At 38.5% G+C, this 23334-nt stretch overlaps 1 protein-coding gene across 2 annotated transcripts; it reads right to left on the minus strand.

Moving 5' to 3' along the window:
- Window positions 1-2080: 2080 nt before the first annotated feature.
- Window positions 2081-18806, minus strand: lhx2b (LIM homeobox 2b). Of its 2 annotated transcripts, none has more exons than XM_088077232.1 (5): window positions 17739-18806; window positions 16033-16235; window positions 14240-14607; window positions 9955-10160; window positions 2081-2824 (listed from the first exon to the last, which is right to left on the minus strand). In XM_088077232.1, the coding sequence occupies exons 1-5, from the start codon at window positions 17919-17921 to the stop codon at window positions 2534-2536; spliced, it is 1251 nt and encodes a 416-aa protein (XP_087933358.1). In that variant the 5' UTR covers window positions 17922-18806; the 3' UTR covers window positions 2081-2533. The 2 variants fall into 2 exon arrangements, with proteins under 2 accessions (XP_087933358.1, XP_042344458.2); XM_042488524.2 differs by having other exon boundaries at window positions 14240-14610; window positions 17739-18805.
- Between the last annotated feature and the right edge of the window lie 4528 nt (window positions 18807-23334).

Consider the following 23334-nt stretch of genomic DNA (forward strand, 5'->3'; position numbering starts at 1 on the left):
TTTGTTGTTGATGTTTTTACTAAAACTAATGGAATAATACCAGAATGCTGTTGATCTCTTGTGTGTGTGTGTGTGTGTGTGTGTGTGTGTGTCACACTAGTTTTGCAACCTGTGTTGTGAAATATGAGTCTTGATCTTGGTGCTGTCTTGACATAATCTTGTTCTGCTGTTTTTTGTTGTCTTTTGTTGTTGTCGTGCACTCTGAAAATTAATAAAATTTATTTATAACATTTTTTTAAAAAAGATGTAAGACAACCTGTACACTAACATTTTAAAGTTTAAAGTTTTTAGTTTCTTTAAACAATTTATCTAAAGTGACTTTTTTTCTGCATAGCAAAGAACAGTGCAGTTAGGCTTATTTCAATGTGATATGTTCTGAAATAAACTAAATCAGGGCACTGTATATTGTTGGTGTAATGTACGGGAGCCTTATCACTGAAAGTTAACACAGAGAATGTCTAAAAAAATTGGCATTTGGTCCCAGTGCATGTTAAAAGTCTCAGATTTATGTGACATATCTGAAATAATGTGGTGAGCCCAACCGTTTTTGTTAAAATGTCACAGTTCTCTATTTGACCTGTGGTAAACTAACAGAACGGCCGCTGTTGGATCACTGCATCCTTATATACAGCACATATGAGCTCTTTTTTGTTTTGTTTTGCCAAAGCGAGGAGGATTCTTGGAGGTAAAAACAGAAAAAAATGTTTTCCAAAACACCTGTTAAAAGAAACTATTTAACTGAAAAAGTTAGCGTGTCTGAGTGTATGAAGAGGTAAGTTGAGGTAATTTCTGTAATGATACAACTTCTGAAATTCAGTCAACTTTTTTTGCATTTTATGGCAGCTTGAACACTAATATTTTAAAGCCGAAACAAATGGTTCATTTTGCAGTGGATTAGGGTTACTAAAGGGACATTTTCATGCACATACAGTTTGGCTTATTCATGTGATACATTTTCATACAAACTAAAACTGGATCATTTGACACAAACACTGCATCATTGTTGGCTTACCATAAGCCAAATACAGGAGCCTTATCAGTAAAATTTAACACATATGGCTAGAATCGCTTAAAAACTGCATTAGAAGACAAATTCATGTTAAATGTAAGATTTAAGTAATTTAAGTTAAAACTGTTTTTTTTTTTCTTCCAGTCTGTGTTAAACTGACAGAATGATCAGTGTTGGAACATTGCGTCCTCATATACAGCACATCTGAGCTCTGTTTCTTTTTTTCTTTCTCTTTTCCGAAGCGAAGAAGAGGATTCTCTATAGGTAAACACACAAGGATAATTCTTAGTTTTCCATCAGACAAAACTACTTTTATGTTTTAACTTAATAAGGTTAGTGTGTTGGCTGCCTCACAATTTTAATTTGACAAAATGTGAGAAGACAAGTTGAGGTAATTTCTGTAGTGATTCAGCTTCTCAAAATCAGTCAGCTTATTATTTTGCATTTCATACCTTGTGAGTGGACTTATTCTTAATACATAACAACATGAAAAGAAAGAATTTAAACTTAAAAAAATGTAGTGTCCAGGCTGCCTTAAAATTTTAAGTTGACTAAATTTGAGAAGACAAGTTCAATTCAATTCAATTTTATTTATAAAGTCCATTATCACAAAACACAGTTTGCCTCAGAGGGCTTTACAACATCCAAAATCCCTCTGTTCTTAACCCTGTAACGGGGGAAAAATGGTAGAAATGGAAGAAAAGGAAGAGCAACTGAGGAGGGATCCCTCCTCCAGAACGGACAGACTTGTTGAGTAGAGGTAATTTCTGTAATGATTCAGCTTCTCAAATTCTTGAAATTTTAAAACAGCTCGGACACTAACATTTTTAAGGTAAAACAAAGAGCATCTTTTTACAGTAAAGTCTCATCAGGTTAAATAACTAAATGGAACATTTGTAATGAAAGTGATGCAGAATGTGTATCACTGTACGTAAAATACACACACACACAAAAGAAAGCGAACCGTAACACACACCCACACACAAGCCTCAGAGGTCTAAATCACTGGTGTCAGATGGTGGTCAACTACTGAGAACAGCAGCTGAGATAAAATGGAGTGTAAGGCACATGGTAGTCGGAGGGTATTGTAACCTGTGTTTAATCTCAGATTTTCAAAAAAAGATTTTTGTACAATCCTAACAGTGACTCTTGTACAACAACATAAATACTGTGCTGGAAAAAATGAATTAATTAAAAATTAAGCAGTTTCTTTTTTCCCGCAGTCTCTTTCTGTAAACATTGAGAAATGCAAATCAATTCTCCTCAGTTCTCGACAAGACAACAACATCAAAATAACAACAACTGTTCCATCTGTAAGGCTTGGCCGCCTCACTATGCAAATAGTCTCTAATAGGCTCAGAGCAAAATGAAATCTTTTTTTTTTTTAATGTTTCCGTTACCTTCTCTTTCTAATCCGCTTAAAGTTCGAAGGGGTCAACAGTGCTCAGCTTTAGATCCAGTAAGGTGGAACAGAGGTGAGAGGGCAGGGGGTCGAGGTGAGGCAGTGGTGAAGGACTCCGTCCATCAGAACAGGCTGGTCAGCGTGGTCTGTGATGGACTCCGGCACTCGTGGACATCCATGCCGCCTGGCACCGAGGTGAGCACGGAGGTGACGGTGGGCATGGTGGGGTTGGTCAAGTCTGTCAGGGTAGTAGGGGTGCTGGAGGGGCTCATGGAGGCATTAGAGATCTCCGAGGCAGGGCCCGACGGCGTCCCGCCCTGCAGTGTGGAGCCGTCGGATGCCTTGTCCACCCCGGTGCTCTCCTGCCGCAGCAGGTTCCTCCTGAACTTGGCCCGAGCGTTTTGAAACCAGACCTGCGAGAATAAAAAAAATAAATCAATTAGAAGAATTATCCGCTAAAGTGAACTGAAGCTTAACCCTTTGAACCCAGAGCAAATTGATTTGATTTCTTTTAAAACACGAAAAAAAAGGCAATGACCAATTTGGCAAGAGATGTCCCACAAATTGCAAGACATTGGTGGATTTAGAAAATTGTTTAAAAAAAAAACAAAAAAACAAGCTAAGGAAAAAATAGAGAAAAACAGAGAAATTTATTTAAAATCATCATTAAAAGATAATAAAGCATTTTTTCCCCATGTCATTTCCTTGTTTTGTTTTTTTCCAATTTTAAGATATTGTCTCGTACTTGTTACTGTCTTTTTCCTTGCTAATTTTTGGGGTCATTTATCCTAAAGTTACCTTTTGCATTTTTCCCATGTTTTTGAAAGAAATAAAGCCAATTTGCCCAGGTTTCAAATGGTTAATGGAACTTTCCACCACAGATTTCCACACTTCATGATATCCTAGAAATTTCTGATATTATTTTAGATACTATATGGAAGAATCTACGGGGGTTCTTAAAGGGTCAGTTCACCCATATTACATATGAACTACCCTAGTGATATCTGGCAATGCAGGTAGCTTTTGTTTTATTAGTCCAGGTTGTGAGATATGTCTCTACTATTTCTGTAGCTCACAGTAATAAATAATTACAGTGAAACAATTGTGCAGTAGCTCAGCTAATAGTGCAGTAGTATCTCTTTCCAGAATTAGTATCCCTGTTGCTCCAGATAAGCCACAGAACACAAGTCATTTAAATGATAACTCTCCACTGCAAGGTGTGTGGATTACATGTTGGTGTTGATTATGTCAATGTCATTTTTCAGTGCTATGAGGAACCAAAAACAAAATCCCACTCACCTTCTTTGCAATGGGGTGGACGTAATAAAAATCTCAAAACTTGGACAAATACATTCCAAAACTATCTGCATGAGTAAGTACAAGTAAAGAGTCTACTTTTGTTTAACAGACCATTTAAACAGGTCCCAACATACAAATACCACAACCCCATCTGCTTTGTTTCATACTTTAACCATTCAAAACCTGAGCCAATGTGCTCGATTTCTTTCAAAAACATAAGAGGGCAACAAGCAGCTTGACAAGAAATGCAAAATTTTCTTATTGATGATCTAATAATCCATCTCAGCCAATGTTTACATCATTTCATTGCCAAATTTTGTGGGACATTTCTTGTCAAGTTGCTCATTATGTTTTTCTCATGTTTTTGAAAGAAATCAAACCAGTTTTCTCAAGTTTCAGAGGTTTAAATGCTTGTGGAAAAACATCTGCAGAAAACTGATGCGGATCAAGGTGTTAAAGGGTTAACTGACCACACCTGTGCTTCCGCATATTTAAGTCTCGTATCTACAAGCATTTTGAAAAAACTGCCAACCATTTTCTCATTCATACTGCATTTTTTTCAGTCCATTTTCAAACAGATCAAAAACTCTGGAAATTGAGATTGTCACAATATAGACAGAGACCATAATGTCTGCTTTTATTCTTGTGGGTTTTTGCAAATGGTAACACAATGCAGGCTTCTTAACCCAATCCGCACTTACAGCTTCATCACCACACAACAATAATATCAGTGACACTCTGATGGATCACCTACTGGAGCTCAAGCATGTTTCAAGTCCCTGTGATATAATCTTGATGCTGTGGTAAAAAAAAATAAATAAATGGACAGCTCCTGTATGACTGCCCGGGAGGTGGAAACAGCACATTCAGAGATCGATACAATACGGTGCGGTACGGTGCGGTGCGGTGCGGTACGGTGCGGTGCGGTGCGGTGCGGTGCAGTACAGTGCGGTGCGGTACGGTGCGGTACAGTGCAATATGGTGCAATATGGTGCAATACGGTGCAATACATTATATTGTCCGAGTAGAATTTGTATTGGAGTCAGACTCTATGGTTTGTGTTGGGGAGTGGTCAGCTGAGAGGTAAAGATAAAAAAAAAATGACTTTTGTTTGTTCAAATGTATCTTTACCCTCAAAATACCCTAAAAGCCTGGGGGTGGGGTGGATGGATGAGTCCAACTTTACCAAGATCACTGTTTACAGTGAACATTGGTAACTTTTATCCATGACCCCATCAATTCTTAACCCTAAAGCTGCACGAATCAATATTGTACAACAAGTATCTCCGACCAAGCAATCTAATTGGTCCACAGGTCCATTAGAATGTGCTCAAATTTGCATGACAGCACACCTTCCTCATCATTGATAGAATTACTCCGCCATATGTGAATCACTGCTCTTGAAGAAATCATATGACTATCATACCATTTCAGGCAGGAGACAAGGGGCATTTTAGAACAGTATCAATGAACATCAATTTTACTACATCAAAATAAGAAAACAATCTAAATGAAAATACAACTGACCAAATGAAAAGTAACAGTCAACTCACTGATGGTGTAAACTACAAACTAACACAAAGATGACAAAAAAAACAGGATAAACCACCATGTTCTGAACAGACATATTATAAACACTGACAAAAAGTGACATTTGTGTAAATAAACACAAAATAGCAAACTTCACTGCAAAAACTCCTCAGTCCAGCATAAGGCATGATAAAAAATATAGGCTAAGTGATTGGGACCGCAATGAAAACCTTGTTTCTGAAAGACTAAACACCACCAAGAAGCAGAATGAAGCAGTATATTTCATTAGATAACAACATGTTGTGAATTTTGGAAATTATCTCTCTTTTTTTCATTAATTTTGACTTTGGGACTTTACCATGCTCTTGAGTTATTGGAAATATTTGTCCTCAGGCATTCTCCATCAGCTGTGCCAGTGACACGGAGCAACTAGCTTATAAATACAGATAAAGTTTGTGGATATAATAGCTAAACCTGTATATGGATTTTTTTTTTTTTTTTTTGTTCGCAGATATCTTAGTTGTGCTTTTCAGTGATGCTTGCGGACCTCGGCGCAAATGCCTCAGTCCTGACCACATCATTGTGTTCAAATGACGTTAAAGCTCACCCTGTGATGTAATGTTGCTTAATTTAAGATGGCTCATATGCCTCTGTGACTAGAGCTTTTTGGCATCTTTTAGCTCATTGTTTTGGTTTTCTGGCCAATGACTTTACTGTTCTGGTTCAGTCTCACTGCTCTCATTATTGCTGTTAAAGCATCAGCTTTCTTCTTTGAATTTATGCTGTTATTTAGTGTGTCAAAGCCCGGCGTGGGGACTATGGAGCATGTGCAGGACAACTACGCCAGTTCAAGTCCAGTTGAGGAGTATGCATGAAAGAGTAAATTGACCTCCTTTTGGTATGTTAGTCCAACTTTGAGAAATTCAACTTCGTACGATTTCAGTTGGATTAACAAGTTTACATGTATTTGAAAAGTTGAGTATTGGTCAAACAAACTCAATAATTTGACTTTTTCTAACATAATTTAAAAGTTCTGATTGTCTGATTCTTTGGGCTTTTTTTGGACCAAAAAATGCAAAGTGCTAGTCATGTGAAATCCTAATAAATACATTTTCCAAGATGTAACGGTTTGTTAGAGTTCCCTTTTATTGTGACTATCCCAAGGTACACCTGTGGAGTAATAATGCTGCTTAATCAGCATTTTTGATATGCCACACCCACATCATCTGAGAAAAAGAGACATGCTCAATAAAATAGCAGCCAAAACAATAGTGCTGCATTTAAACTTTTGTTTAGTGTGTATTTCCTATTTAAAACCAAGATGTATTTTACCTAAACCAAACCTTCACCCTAACTGTAACAGATGACCACCAGTCATTTAAGCCATTTTTGTAACACACTGTAAAAATAAACTTGCATTGAATCAACTTGTCTTTTCAAATTCAGTCAACTTAAAAATTTAGGGCAGCTTGCACACTAACTGTTTTTAAATGAATAGTTTATTTTTTCAGTGCCATTTTAAAAGGCACTGAAAATGATGCCATCCTGCTGATAGAGACATCAGATCAGAAAATGCTTATGGGAGAAACCTGTAAAGGCAATGAGAGGAAAACGTAGTCGTTTAGTATAGGGGACTTGATGGATTTTGCAGCATAAGTGCTAACCTGCAAAAAATAAATAATGATATGATCCTTGAAACATCTTGATTTTGCAAAATCCCAGGCGGAACCGCATTATCTCCACCAAAACTGCCCCCCACCCCCAACCCCCCAACCCACCCCCTTCGATTCACTCAATACGTGCCCACACCAGTGAGCATCTCCTCTTGTCTGTTAAAAGTCTGTTTGCAGATGCTCTACTGGAGTCAAGGATAAAAGAACACTCAAAAACACAACACTCCTCTACTGAGTGCACAAGTTCTAAAAGCCTTTACTTTATGGTGAGTCATAGAGAAAGGGCCAGTGGCAGCCACAGGAAAAAAACAAATTTTCTTTTATGTTTGCATATGAAAATAAAGAGCCTTGTCTTCCTGTTTCCAATGACTTTGTAATATAATAATAATCTATAGTGTGTATAGGGATAAAAGCTGCTATGATTTAAGTCATTATTATCATATTTGAAATGGCGATGAATGAATGCCATCTTCCTCATGTTGCTAAAGCCCTGCATCCCAATTTTGGAGCAAGCATCCTGTTCCGCAGTGACCCTGGTGATAATCTTTTTTTAGATTTAAATTTAAACACTGTAAATTCTGACAAGTTAATTTGACTTTAAAAACAAATCTAGGATGCCCATTGCCTTGAAAAATGTGATTAAATATAACTATCACGCTTGACTTGTGTACTTTATACCAACTGAAAAAAAAAATCTTATTTTTATTTTTATTTTATTTTATTTAACACATAATTAACCAGGTAAGTCCTGTTGACCTAAACGATTTAAAGGGTGGCCTGGCCAAGATGACAGTATAAGAAAAAGTTAAAAACCATAGCCATAATAAAAACATACGGGAGTATACTGTAACATGTAGAAATATTAAAACATCTGCGCACAATGACAAGCACAAACTGAATCATTTACCCTTTACTTATGGAGAGCTTTAAAATCAGGCAGCGAGACCAATTTAGTTATATTTAACTAATTTTGTGACGTTGTTGCAACTTAAAAAGGATAAGTTTTATTCAATCAATCAGTCTATTTTTTACTTCAGTAAAACCATCAGTAAACCAAGTTTACAGTGCTATATTTGTATCAGTCATATATTCTTAAACATGTTAAAACAGAACTCACAGATCTCCTAATGTCATCACTGGCCAAATCCAGTTTGTCATGAAGTTAAGTCAGACTAACTTGTTTGACTGAATCAGCAAACACTTTAAAAGAACAAGGTAATTTTACTTGTCATTTTTAAGTTGCAACAACTTCACAAAATGTAGTAAATACAACTAAATTTTTACGTTAACTTAATACTTAAGATAAAAATTAAACATAAATTAACCCTCTATGGTACACATGATAATGACAGTTGATTAAAAAAATAGCTGTAATGTTTTGGGTTTTTTATCATGAAATAGACTTAAGTTAATTAGTTAGATCTTTATTTCGAAAACGCCAAATATAATAGGAGAACAAAATAAAATATAAGCAAGAAAAACAACACCTGAAGCCCATTGGACATATTGAGTAAACAAATGTCGTACTTCCTGTCCAAAAAGGAGTAAGAGGAAGTGAACACTTATCAAATCCTACCCAATTTTGTTCAATTTTATAAAATGAAAAGTAACTTTTTTTAAACATGAATATTCCCAATTTCTGCCCCAATATTCATCATACACACCTTAATCTAATCAGGTAAATAGAATTAAAGGAAACAGGGTAGGTTTTTATTAATGTACGGCGTTGCTTTTAATTGTGAATCAGTTTTTTCCAGATAGTGAAATGACAGAAGAAGACGTGTTCTGACCATTTTTGAGGAGAATTGGAGCTGAACTGTGCAAGTAAGGCCCCCGCAAAGGGAATCAACATGACCTCTAGAAAGTCAGATTACAATATAAACCATGCCAATGTTTTTTTGGGGCCCTGGCACATTTATTTAAAGTACTGCAACATAGATGAGGATGCATTATGTGAGTGTAAACAGCAAAAAATGGTTACGTTACCTTGAGGCTACACGGAACCAGAGAGGGTTAAGATAGTTATATAGTTATAGTTATATTTACTTTCCTTTTTCAATCGGTTTACAAGATTATTTGAAGTAAGATCAACTTGTCAGATTTTGCAGTGCATATTTTTTTCTGCATTTAATCTTTGCTCTATTTTTTTTTCCAGAAGGATGTGAGACATGGTGAGTGAGTGAGGCGGCGCTCTGTGCTGAGCCGAGTGTTGGAGCGTGTTAGCGCTGGAATCATGACGGAGCCATGGGAAACAAGCGCAGGGAGAAGCGCTTCAGCTGGAATAACAGGCATGAAAACTCCAACGCATCAAAGCAAAACGACTGCTTTGTTTTCTGCAAGCGTTAATTAAAGCAGCGGGATGATTTTTTTTACCCCCCTTCTCAGAAAAAAAAATTTTGATTCAGAAACCTTTTTGTCTCATTTTTCTTCCTCGCAGTCCCCCAGATAATTTGCTGTTGTCTTTTGTGGAAATCAAACGCTCTGTTGTGCTTCCTCTTTCTTGGTGTGTAACTACAGAGCTTTTTGTTTTTCATCCCTCAGTCCTCACCATAACATCACACCATCCACTGAAATAGATTATGTTTTGTTTTTTTTTTTGTTTTTTGTTTTTTTTGTGGCTTTCTTTTCATTTCCAGGTAATCATGCAATATGAAAACACACTGACTTTTCAGTTTGTTTTTCAGTGAGGGAATTAGAAACTGCTTCTTTTCAATGCAGCTTTTTAAATGATTTTTTTTTTTTTTTAATTCATTGTGCTTTAACTTAAATAAAGAAAGCATGATTCCTCATATTGTTCAGGTTGTTTGCAGTTTCCTGAAAATCTTCCAAGAATTCCACTACAATGAAAAACAGCACTGTCTTCAAATAAAGCAGCTGATTTGGCTTCTTTGAGGAAAGCCTCACTTCATATATTTTACACTTGGAAGCAGGTTGATTTGTATTGGGAACCAGTGAAATTCCTACACCACTGTTGGCATTTATCGCCGTCTCCTAAAGGAAACAAACTAGTGTCATCTGAAATGAGAGGCTGCTCTGGTTACCTGCAAGACCCGTTTGGTCAAGCCGGTCTTCTGGGCGAGCTGCTTGAGGTCCTTTGCATCTGGGTTGTGGTTGATGGCGAAGTAGGACTTCATGGTCCTCAGCTGGTGGTGCTTGAAGGATGTCCGCATGCGCTTGGTCTTCTGACTGGAGCTGTACTGGGAGTCCCGGTCCATGGACTCGCCGTCGTTCTCGTTACAGCTCAGCGCTGTGGGGCCAACGGGGAACAGGAGAGAGGAGCTGGTTAGAGAGAGGGGACTCTCATCCAGTCACTAAACATTATCATCTAGATCGCTTTAGTTCTTCGCTTCATATCGGCTGTTTGCACTGAACACTGTAGGAGTTGCGTTCTTTTTCAGACCCCATATTTAGGTCCCAAAATTTACAGGCAATCAGATAGAATTCAGTTGTTGAGAATGCAGGCACAGTTACAAATGCATTAAATAGAAATGTTGTTCTGCTTTTCTCACTTACACGGGAAAAAGAAACAGTGTTTTAACGTTAAAAAAAAGGCTAGCATCCAGTGACCAGCGTTAGAACATTGCGTCCTCATATGCAGCACGCCTGAGCTCCTTTTAAATCTTTTTCTTGCTAAAGTGAGGAAGATATAGGTAAAAATATGATAAGGAGAATAATTACTTTTCCATTAAACTGTAACAAGAAACTATTTGTTTTAACTTCAAAAAGTTTCAGCTACTTGACAAATTTAAGTTGACTGAGTGTGAGAAGACGAGTTGAGATAATTTCCGTAATAATTCAACTTCATTAATTCAGTCAACTTATTATTCTGCATTACAAACCTCGTGAGTGGACTTATTATTCATATATAAGACCATAAAAAGAAACTATTTGAACTTGATAAAGTTTGTGTCCAGGCTGCCTTAAAATTTGAAGTTGACTGAATTTGAGAGGAGAAGTTAAGGACATTTTGTAATGATTTGTCTTGTCTTCTCAAGTTCAGTCAACTAAACAATTCAAGGCAGTTTGGACTTACATTTGTGAATTGACTCAATTTGATAAGACAAGTCGAATCATGACAATATGACCTCAACTTACCTTCTCATATTCAGCCAACTTCAAATTTCAAGGCAGCCTGGGCACAAACTTTTTGAGTTATAACATATATTTTTTCAGGAGTTAATACACCATCAAAAAAATTAATTCATCTCCCAACAACTCAATAAATGTCCACAAATGTTGCTTATGGGCAAAACATAACTCTAAAGTTGCTCAAAAGCTATATGCATTAGCAAGATATATATTAAGTGTAAAATATCTCATTTGGAGCTTAAGGAGGGGAAAAAATCATAAATGAAGAAAGAAGAAAAGAAAGAAGTTTTCAGGTGATTGAGGCAAAAATTCTGGCCTTTTTTTGTTCTTGATTTTTCACGTTAGAAAATGCTGTAATTTCAGCCGGGATGTCTTCTCTTCATTTCAATCCATAAAATTAATCTGATCCAGCGATACGCTGTGACCTGACAGCTGTTTCCTCCAGCTGCAAAACATCCTCCTCTCTGCACCTCGTCTCTCTGTCTGTCTGTCTGTCTCTGTCTCTGTCTGTCTCTGTGTCTTCCTATCCTGGGAGGAGGTGTTAGCCTGGCTTCAGAAAAAACACACACACAACAACAACACACATGTATGTGTCCCAGCCTGCAAATTTCTTGGCAATATTGAAAGTGTTGCTGCATGCATAACAGTTCGTGTTCAATATCAGAACGCAAATGATGAATATGAAGTGAGTGAAAACCATCAGAATAACACTTCACTTAATTAGCCCATACACACCAGGCAGAACAAATGCTGCTTTCTGGCCAAAGCATATGCTGCAGCATTTTAACAAAAAGCAGCCTGTTTGCTGCTCGTCTCTTCATGCTCAAACACAACATCTCACTGGCTGTATTTGTGTGTCTCAGAGATGCTCCAGGTCGACACATGTTGTTGTGTGGTTGCTCAGGTGAAGCTGGGATGTTGTTTCTGCATGGAAACAGAAGAGGGCGCACTGCCTCTTCACTCCTGACTCTCATTGAAATTCATTTTCTTTTGTGTGTTAACTAAATACCACAATGAACAAAAACTGATTTTTTTTCTCCTCAGAATAAGAATATTTTACTCTGAAATTATCCTACACCTTTCTCCCTTGTATCATCATGATGAAATCTTAAGTTCTTCATTTTTCTGTATTTTCTCAGTGCATCAGTAAAAGGTGAAATCATTTGACTTGTTTTTAGTGGGGCCTTGTGTGTGCTGTGAATTCTAATGATGATGAAATGAAAAGTAGGAGCATCTTTTTCAAAAAAGAATCATTTGATCTGGGTGGGAATAGCGTTGCAGCGGTATACCGGTTTTAAGGTACACCGTGGTATTAAAATTCACAGTTATACCATGTACATTTGCTTATCTATGGTCATGAAAAATTTAACTGGACCAAGCCTCTCATGTTTATTTAGAAACGTTCAAAAGGGAGACATTTTACACATAGCTCCATTAAAAAAATAGTTTCAGGTTTCAATTATAATAATAAAAAAATTGTTCAACCAAATGAAATGCTCAAATGCTTTCATAATAATTCTGTGATAACGTCAAAGTGCAGAATTTTCTGAGACAGTTAAGCCTCTGCAACCCTGGGTGGGAATAAAAGAAAGAAGCTCATGGTAGGAATATAATTATTTCACTTGTTGCAGCTCATTTCAACTTAACGTACTGACCTTTATAAAAAAAAAAGAAAGAAAGAAAGAAAGAAATGAGATTCAAAACTGTCTGTTTTGTTTCGTTTTTTATCAAGTTTTTTATGTCAACAATTGGAAAATTAATTAACTAATGTCAAAGAAACAGAAATAAGTGGAAATAATACCAGCCAGGGAGTTGTGCTCACATTGATCTCTCCAGTACACACCCAGTCTGGTCCAGCCCCACTGCAGAAAGGCCCCAATGGGGTGTGTGTGTGTGTGTGTGTTTTAGTGTGTGGCGGTGTTAGGGTCTGTAGATGTCTATGAAGTCTGACAAGTGGAAAAGAGCGAAAGCAAAAGCCAGAACATCAAAAGTCTTTTTTAGAACAGATGGACTAAACTGGAACAAGACGACAAACCACCAACGACGAAAAGTGATTGTTTCCACTATTATTGTTCCGAAAAATCTCAACTAACATGGACGTTTAAGAACTGTTAAGACTGCTTGGACCTAATGAAATCTACATGAAGCGGTATGAAAAGTTCAAGCTAGATTTATGACACACTGGAGCTTAAAATTTAACTAAAAAAGTAACTGAGTAACTGGACTGAGTGTCCTTAGCTAGAGGCCTGACTTTATTGACAATTCTTCCATTGCAAATCCCTTTTTTCTCCCATCTGACAGCATACTTCACTGTTCTTTCTCCAAGTTAGCTTTCATTTCCTCCCGCCTGGCCTCAGACCTGGCCTGCATGCTTCTCGCTTTCTGTATATCAGTTGGTATTCAGGCTTATTCATGCAAAATGTTCACGCGGCTTTTGTTTCTGATAGGAATCCTTCGCTCAATGCAAACTGCACTGACTATCATAATGTGAAAGATCCAGTCTGGACACAAAAAAAGCCCAAGAAACTTCCAGCAGGAATACCATAGCTGTAACTTTGAGAAAATAATAAGCAATGCAATAAACTCAGTATTTAGCACTATAAGTCTCTTTAGGGATGTTTTATATATTATAGTGACACCACGATGTGTTTAAAACTAGGCCTACTATTATAAAGTCCCTGTAGAAATATTATAGGCATATGAAACCGCAGGGAAGAAAAGAAATGCAGTAAAGTTTTCAATGATGGAGTTATGATAAAGTCATTACCGAGCAGAGCACACACGCAATATAAGCCCCTAAAGAAATGGTACAAAGATTTTTCATTAATGAAGCCTGTCGGTCTTAATCAGCTCAAGCTGGTGGTTCATTACAACACTGACTGAGATTTAGTTTATCAAAGGCAGCGGAGATTTTTCCCACAATTTCTCATTTTTTCCCTCCTGTTTACACATGAGATATACATTTTTTTAATACATTTTTAAAATATTAACTTTTCTATTTTTGAGGTAAAATCAGCAGCAAACCAGCATAAAGCACAAAATGTACATTAATTATGTATACACACACACACACACACACACACACACATATATATATATATATATATATAATTTTTTAATATTATATAAATTTTTAAAAAATTATTTTAAATACTGTCAACATTTTAAACGCTATCATTGTCAGTAGGTAAACATGTCTGTGTTTGAATGTTTTTATAACATTTTTTTTTTTCTTACCTGCATTATAAGCAGCCAGCTCGGCCCCCGGTCCGGGGCTTTTCCTCTTCCTGGGCCGGCCTTTCTGCACTGTCCCCACGCCGTTGAAGTAGGATAGTCCGAGCGTGTTGGCCGGGCCCAGGCCTTTGTGCGGGACCACGTCCGCGTGGTTAAAATGTGTCTGATATTCTCCCTGGATGAGAGTCTCAAAGTGCAGCCGACAGTACACCAGACTGTCCTTCATGCCAAAGTGGTCCCCGGTGGTCAGCATCTTGCTGCAGGTGGTGCACGTGAAGCAGTTGAGGTGGTAGACCAGGTCTCGGGCCCGCATCACCATCTCCGAGGCTGAGATCCCCAGGTGGCACCGAGCGCATCTCTGCACCGAAAATCTTCTGCGGACAACACAGAAACCTCATCAGCGGCTGCACGCGGAGCCTGCGGGCCTGCTGCTAGCGCGGGGCAGGACGGGTAAAATATATGTGGCGCAAAGCACTCCAATTTTTACGCACACCAAAACTTTTCCTGGGCACTAATGAGGTGAGTTCACGTGAATCTTCACATTACGTTGTAAAATCTGACAAGATGACTTAACTTTTCAAAAATCTAGAAGACTGACTACCTTGAAAATGTAAGTAAATATAACTTTTGGTCTTAATTTATGTGAACTTCTAGCCTAAATGTCTCTCTAAATGTTACCTTTACTTAAAGTTGTAACAACTTAAAAGGCCTATGTATCTGCATTATGCTGTTTGCAAACTGGCCATTCATATTTGTATTTTCTTAAACATATTAACAAAACAGAACTCACAGATCACTTAACTTTATCACTGCCAAAATCCTTTTTGTCACTACCAGTTAAGTCAGACTAATTTTGTTTCGTGAAGTTGCTGACACTTAAAAAAAACCGTGCCATTTAGCAAAAACTTCACAAAATTAGAAAGACATAAATTTCAAGTTGACTTAACAGGCATGCCTCGTATTTATAGTGATATTGACTTTTCTTTTTCAAGGCAATTAGTTTCCAAGATTATTTTCAGTAACAGCAACTTAAGTTTAATGGTTTTGGTTTTTTTTACACATTAGCCAGGTGCGCCGATTGTTTTTGAAGATAACCTGACAAAAAATGTCATTTTCGAGTTTCTAATAAGAACAAGTCATTTAAAAGAGCCGATGTTTCCCAGAGCTCCCCTGTCAGTGATTGGAGGGATGGTGAGGGGTGGGTGGGGGTTACACTCCCCTGGAGAGCTGCTAGACCTAAAAGTCGCTGTTTGATTATGAGGGTTTTAGCACAGCATTCTGTCTGTGGTGTGAGCACCACAGACAGAATGCTGTGGATCCTTTCTATCTCAGCCTGTATCTTCTACAGAAGAAGAGAGTGAATTATAATGGCATGGGATGAAAATATTTGGGTCTAAAATGGAAGTAGTGAATGATTGCAGCAAATAGGCTAACAATCGCCAGTGCAAAAAAAAAAAAAACGAATAAAGAATGGCAGCATCAGCTTTTTGTTTTTATTTTTTTGTTTTTGTTTTTGTTTTAGAAATGATCGGGGTAAAAGTTGACAAAAAGAAAAAATGAAAATCAGTCTTTAAAAAATGACATTTCAAGAAAAGTAATTTTACAGAAGGGTTTTGCACTGGCATTAATCCATTTTTTTCCCATCTCTTGTCATTTAAAGTGTTAAATTTTGAATTTAATTTGAAAAAGAAGAATTAATCAATTTAGAATTCAGCTCTATGAATCCATAACTCCTGTCTCATCCTGGACACTTTGAATAAACTGTGGAGCTCGAGGCCCTGCACGCGCCCTCCTACCTATAGTAGTCCTCCTTGCAGTAGATGCTGCCGTCCTTGCTGAAGCAGGTGAGCTCGGACTCCAGGTTGAGTTTGCACTCGCAGCACTTGAGGCAGCGCATGTGCCACTGTTTGTCCACAGCCAGCAGGTAGTAGCGGTCCGCGATCTTTCTGCCGCAGCCCGCGCACAGAGCCACGCGCTCGCTGGTCATACACGGCATGGACTGCAGGTCAACATGGAGAGAGGCACGAGGACACAGCGTCAGAACATGATGGTGGAAGAAAAACAAATGCAAGGATTGTGTGTGACATCCTAAAAGCCACAGTCAGCATGCTGACACGCGAGAGGGAAATTAAATTCTGCAAAATAACAACAAATCACAAAACTGCTCTGTTCGCTTTATGTCTGGAATATTATAAAACTGTCGTCCAGTCCAGCCTCAGTCACCAAAACGAACCACAGCCAACACTCACATATGGGAGAACTTTGGAACTATTTAACGGAATATTATAAAAAAAGTATTTTCGTCTCAACAACCATAAAAAAAAGCTAAACACGAATAGAATAATATTATAATGATATTAAATGCAACACAAAAAGAAAATGGAAACACTGCCACGACCACCATGTAAGAAATAAAAAAAAGAAAATAAATAATAGGAATATTTTCGTTATAGTTATAGGCTAAAATAGTCTAAAGAAGTGAATGTGAATTATTCTGTTACCGCTGGAGACTATAAGATAAGGCCATTGTAATATTTATCATAGTGCCATCCTACAGCAGCACATTACAAAACATAATAATAACATTAATTTTATACAGTTACAATAAAGAGCTCCTAACACGCTGTGTATGGTCTGACGGAAATATTATTATTTTTAGTGCAGGATATCAGTGATATATGAACTTTAAATTTCTCAAAAATGTTAACTATTTTAACTGAAGCTGCAATAACAAAGAAAGGTTTGTGATACAGAACTGTCTTTAAATGTTATTTCTGGGAGGCCTGCAAAATTGGCACATACACACGTGCACGCACACGCACGCGCATGCTCTCCGAAAATAAGCTTCAAATGAAAACGAAAGCTGAATTAAATAAAGATTTGGTTTTCTCTCGTTTTATTTCCATTGCAGTGAATTTAAGAATTATTGCAGGACTTGCTTATCGTTACATTTGTACATTTTTTCTCAAATAAAAACTAAAAACAGAATCTAACGCGTTTTGCAAATTAATAAACGTCGGACTATGTTTTGCTGTAAATGTTTGTGCTAATTTGCCTGCACAAAAAATAGATTTTAGTTTGGCTTGTGAATCGTTGAATATTCGCTGTTGTGACACACAACAAAACGCACATTTAAGGAAAATGAATGCAATTTTTTTTAAATGAATGTTATGATTTTGTGTCTTTTAAAATGTACTGTCTTGTGTCCGTTTAGTTGAGGCTTCTCTGGGACTAAAATAACTTTTGGATGAGACTATGGCTGCAGAAATCACAATGTTCAGGCCTTTTAAAGGAAGCTTGAGAGGCGTTTAAAAGCAGCTTCAAAATTCAAATGATATATTTGTTGGATGTTTTGTTTTTTTCACTGTGCATTGACAGTAAAAATCGTTCCGAACTGAATCAAAGTGCTGAGAGCAGTGAGAGTGCAGCCACTGTCACATGCTTCCAGGCTGCCATGCTGCCTGCGCTAACGAGCCGAGAGGGCCGAATGAATCTCTCCTACCGTCTCTGATTCCCCCATATCGATAGCCGAGCTGATGGCTGCTGACTCGCTCTTTCCTCTCCGGTCCATTTCTTCCACCACACCGTGCACGTCGCCTCCAGGGAGGCCATGGAAAAGCATCGTTGCCGCAGAGGGGAGGATGTTATAACTGTTCTCTTCGGATCTGCAAGCCAAGATGTCCATCAGAGGCAAAACCCGGCTCACTCAAAATTCACGCTTTATTAAAAAAAAAAAAAAAAAGGGTGTTCGTTTCTTGCCGTGAGAAGTGAGAAATCCAGATCAGGGAGGAAAAAATATGAGGGAAAAATTGGACACGTGTTCTCCACACTACGTCTCATCTGCCAATGGAAACCGTCATCCGAATCTCTGCAGCTCTCATTATTAATAAGCTATGATTAATTCATAAATAAGCGCGCATATTTCACTTCTCTGACTGAAATTTTCTCTCAGGTATACGCTGGTATTTCTGTCTTATTACCAATCGGTCGTTCTATATTTTCTTTTCCATTTACGATGAATAAACATACCAACTATGGAAGCCCCGCTGCATTGAGTCTCAGCACCGATGCCTCCTCCTCGCCAGGAGTAATATTTCAGAATTTCGACAGCCTGCGAGGTATTGGCGAATTTCTCTCCCTTTTTTTCTGCAGAACAATAAGTAACTCTGTGAAACTGGCAGTGCCAACGCCGGCCAGCAGCCTGCTAATGCATCACACAGTCAGAAAGAACAAAAAAGATATGTCCAAAAAAGCTGACAGGGAGTCTGTGAGAGCGGCTTCCTCCCTCCTCCGGGTTCAACAGTCCAAGTTGATGCTTTAGCAGCTGATTTGTGTCGCTCAAACTACTTTTGCGTTTCAGAGAAAATGGGAAAACAGCAGCTTTGCTTTATAAAATCCCGCCGGTCGTCTGGGAGAAGCAGTTTTCCTTTACAGTAGTCTGTTTGCTTAATGTTTGCCTTTTGCCAAATAGGCTGCATACATGTGCGTAACAGCAGAAGAGGAGGAGTTGGCTCTACGTTGACTGATGATAGGCGAGTGTTTGCTGGCCCCCCAAAACCGCCGTTCCTCCTTCTCAGGTCCCGGTTGGACCCTCCGCTCCTTATCAACGGGGCCCTGTTGCGTCACGACGCACCATTTATGTTCATTGGCTGTTCCGCCGTCACCGAACTGCTTGGCTATACTTTTACCGACCGGTCTGTGAAAGCAGCAGCCTGCTTTACGCACGGACCACCGGCCAACAGGGTGTCCGCAGCTGCGATATAAAAAAAAGAGGTCAGTTTTAGAGAAAGAGGAGAGGAGTAAGAGCAGGAGCTTAGTCTGCGGAGGTGCTGGAGCTGTCTGTGCGTACTGAGGAGCTCTGCTGGGACCTTTACTCAAGTGACGCACAGATAGGGTCCCACACTGTTGCTGCTCACAGCCTCCCCATGGCACCAAAAGGCTCTGCACAGAACTTCAACTCTCGCAAACAGACAGAAAATAAAGCAGAAACACGTTGTCGTTGTTTTGTTTTTTTTTAATTTGACTTCGACTTTTGTTGTATTTGTTTTATAAAAGGACAAACAATCAAAACAGCCCATTAAAAACAAAATTTTTTCATGAAACTGAATCTTAATTTTAGGTTCTCATATTCCACATCTAACTTAAATAGAAAAGCTTCATTTTAGCTTCCAAAACAATTTGATCCAAAGGCCCTTAAAATGTCATTGAATTTTACCTTTCTTCAGACATATTAAAACCAAATCAAGACAAGAGAATATCAAGCTCCAAAAATAAACAGAGAATTTTATGGAACAGAGCGGAAAGTGTGTATTAGTATTAGTGGTAACTTTCTACTTTGTTTTAATGCGTAAAAATCATTTTGGCACCACTCGCTGTCATCTCTGCATTTAAGCGTGATTGATTGTTTTTATTTATTTATTTATCCAGCAAAAAGAGCTTCATCTGGTGAACTCCACTCTGTCATTTGATATCATTTGTAAGCCAGCGGCTCCTGTCTTGTATTTCCAGCACAGACAGAGCAAGCGGTTTGGTTCAGCAGCGGGGGCTGCAGCGTGAGCCTCAACTGATCCCGGATCCGCTCATTCTAATTAGCTCTCTGCTCTTAATTGGGAGGGGGAAAAGTGGACTTCGTCATCAGAGGACGTGTTTGAGGACCGGAGAAGAGGTTTGATCTCGCACAAAAGACGGTAGTTACAGCGGTGTGGGAGAAAATTACACGTTATCACATCAGCGCTCCGGCTTTTGTTGTTTTTGAACTGAAGTCAATTCAAGCAGTTAGTTAAATGATTAAAAACGGAATCCATCCAGCCATTCAACCTCCTGACTTTTTATATACAAGAAGCACGTTAAAGCAGGGAATTTATGCGCTTAAACAATACCAAAATATGTTTTTTGTTCTGTTTCCTTGATATTTCTAATTCTCTTTCTTTTCTTCGCTGCTTTCACAAATACCTGTCCTGCCCCCCTCCCGCGCCTAACAGTTTGCGTTTAGGCTATTGTGAAGTTTTATAGCACAAATATGATGTTAAGATCCTAAATCCGTATGCAAATCAGCTCCTCTGTAATACCCTTAATTGAATACATGCATATTTATCATCTGCGTTTTCGCTCTGCTATAAGACTGGGGTTATACATTAAACATAGCGGCAGCGGGCATGTCTGCGGGCGTGTATGAAATGTGATATTAGGTGGTAGTGTGAGATTAAGAGGGAAAAAATATCAGTTTGTATGTATTTGTATCAGAAGAGCCAGACTGGCTTGTTCCTCTGGTTTGATTTGAGTCGAAGAAGAACACGTTTACACAGAATTTAGAGCTGATTTATGTAAATGCAGGCCGAGGTCTGCACGAGCTATATGTTTGAATATCCTCACTAATCTGTGTTCACAATATTCACAGCAGAGGAGGAGAAACCTCACAATATGATAATTAACAGCGGTATCAAGAGTGTTAAGGCAGAGCCGCGCTGGTTCAGATAGTCCAATATTTAATTCATCTATGGTACATTTATTTAAAAAGGTAAAACTGAATTAATTACAGTGCAGCCAACACATCGCGCCCCCCCCATCTCTCTCTCTCTCTCACATACACACACACACACACACACACACACACACACACTTTTTTTTAACATGGGAGCAGACTCACATCTTCAGCGCTGGGAGATAAAAAGATGCAGGACAGAGAATCAAAAGACACTAACACCACTCACCAGTCTGCTGTCAGGAAAGCATCATTTATGCTTTACATACTCCCATCCCTTTCTGTACCACTCACTGTAACACAAAGTGTTTTACAAAACCTCATTGAGACTTCAGGATTGGATTTCAGCTCCTCTGCTCTCCAGGCTCCATGCGACAGACTGAAACAACTGATCCAAGATCCATTCAGATTATTCCAACACATGAAACTAATACTGATTATGAATTCAGCAACAGCATATGAGCTCATTCCTCTGAATATTTGTCATTAGGAGAATTGTAACTTTTATCCAAGAGGTTTGGTTGAATGAATTCAAGAAAACTCCACTTTTGGTATGAATTTGCAGGTTATTTCACGATGGCTGCGGAAGGAGTCCTGATGATGGCATACCTACTGTCAGAGGTTTTGTCATGTTGTTTATACCATGGTAAGGTTTATCTCTGGATGTTTATTTATTAATTTTTTGCGTAAAAACTATGAAATATGTTGTGGGCAGCTGAACTTTGTTGAGTTTCTTTATGACGTTTCGCCTCTCATCCAAGAGGCTCCTTCAGTTCAGAGGTGATGAAGTCTCTGGATGAGAGTCCAGCTGCCTATGATAGAACACTCAGAAAACAATGACCTGGATGACTGAGAATCTTCACCAACTATAAGTGTTTTAATTTGACTGGTGATGCCATAAACAGACATTTCTGTTTCTCAATTTAAAAATACCAACCATCACATACATTATGTGTTGTGAATTATGTATGTTGGTATACTGCTGTGGTTTATGTATTTTATTGTGCCTTCCACTGTGGTTTATGGTGTTTGAATCTTGATATTTTAATAACTCTGGAGGGCTACATGTAAATGCCCGACTATAGGGACAAAACTTTACGGGCTGTAACCAGGACTTTGGATGAATGAATCCCCCAAGAAAAATTTGACCGGACACCACCAGCAATAAAACCACTATATTAATTATTTATATTTTAGATATTTTCCTATCATTTGATTTAGTCCATTTTCTGTCACTTGTCGTACTCTGCATTTTAGCCCTCTCCACAACACTTTATACACACACACACACACACACACACACACACCTATATATATATATATACATATATATATAGTAAGTCAACTCAATTTGATTAGGGAAAAAAGTATTCCCCTCAGTGTCCAAGCAGCTCCAATCACAATCCAAAATGACTTGCAGGATATTATTTATCAGTCGATTTTTGTGTTCTAAGAATGTGTTTGTTAACTTTAATACCAAAATTATAAAGAAAATATCAGCGTTTCTGACAAAACTTTCCTCCTGTCAAGGTGACAACAAGACTCCTCACATGTAACAGTTTGAGGACATGGAGTGAGACTAATGAGAACAGAGAGAGAAGGGAGGAAAGCCACCCTTATGTCAGCTCTGACTGACCAAACATGATTGTTAATATCATAATAGTTGTGATATTTCATAAGAGTAGCCTACTATTAAAAAGTATGACCTTATATGAGGTTCAGGTTGAAAGCTGTTTAATTGGGAAAATTTAACAGGTTTAGAGAGCACTAATCCCAATAAACACTAATAAACTAACAGTGTGAAAGACTCAGATACTTTGTTGAAAGCATATGCCCCTCTGTGTGTGTGTGCGTGAATGTGTGCGTGTGTGTGTGTGTGTGTGTGTGTGTGTGTTAGGGGGTGGTGTTGTTGCTTGTCGACGACTAAAATGCTGATGCAGCTCGATTACTCGCGTCCCGTAATGATTTCCAAACGGGGCAGCCATCAATAAGACAAATCTGCATTTCTCAGAAAAACATCACCCTCGTCAGGCTCCTGGCATCTTTTTGATCTCTCCCTGTTTTTTAATTGTATTCTGCATAAAGGTAGAGGGGAGGCATCGGGTGCGTGGCTTTAATGGGATGCTGCTGTGGAAGTGGGGAGCGGGTTACGCGCTCTCTGAGGAGAGCTCGGCTGTAATTAAGAAAGGGAACAAAGCAGAGGAGACTAAAAACACATGAAAGGAGGGGAAAGCGGATCACCTAATCACTGTGCGTGCACCAACCGTCCGCCCGCCTGTATACACACACGTTTGACGCGCGGAGGAATCACACAGGAGCGTAAACAGCGCGCGTTGCGCTGTACAGACACGCAGCACACCTGAGCCTCTCACATGTCAGCCTCATTCGCGGAGCGCGTTGTCTTCTGGGAGTACACTGTGTGCACATCACATACAGTCTCATCCAAACAAAAGACTTTTAAACTCTCTATGCCGGTGGTCCACAACTTGCGGCTCGGGACCCCCTAAAGGGTCACAAGATGCATGGAAGGAGGTCACCAAAAACATGAAATCTATAAATCAAATAACTCCATATTTTATTGATTTTTTTCAGAGATTCAAAACACATCTCATTTTAA

Source organism: Plectropomus leopardus, chromosome 4 (genome assembly GCF_026936395.1).
Source record: "Plectropomus leopardus strain MGB_pleo_1.0 chromosome 4, ASM2693639v1, whole genome shotgun sequence".
Lineage (NCBI taxonomy): Eukaryota > Metazoa > Chordata > Actinopteri > Perciformes > Serranidae > Plectropomus > Plectropomus leopardus.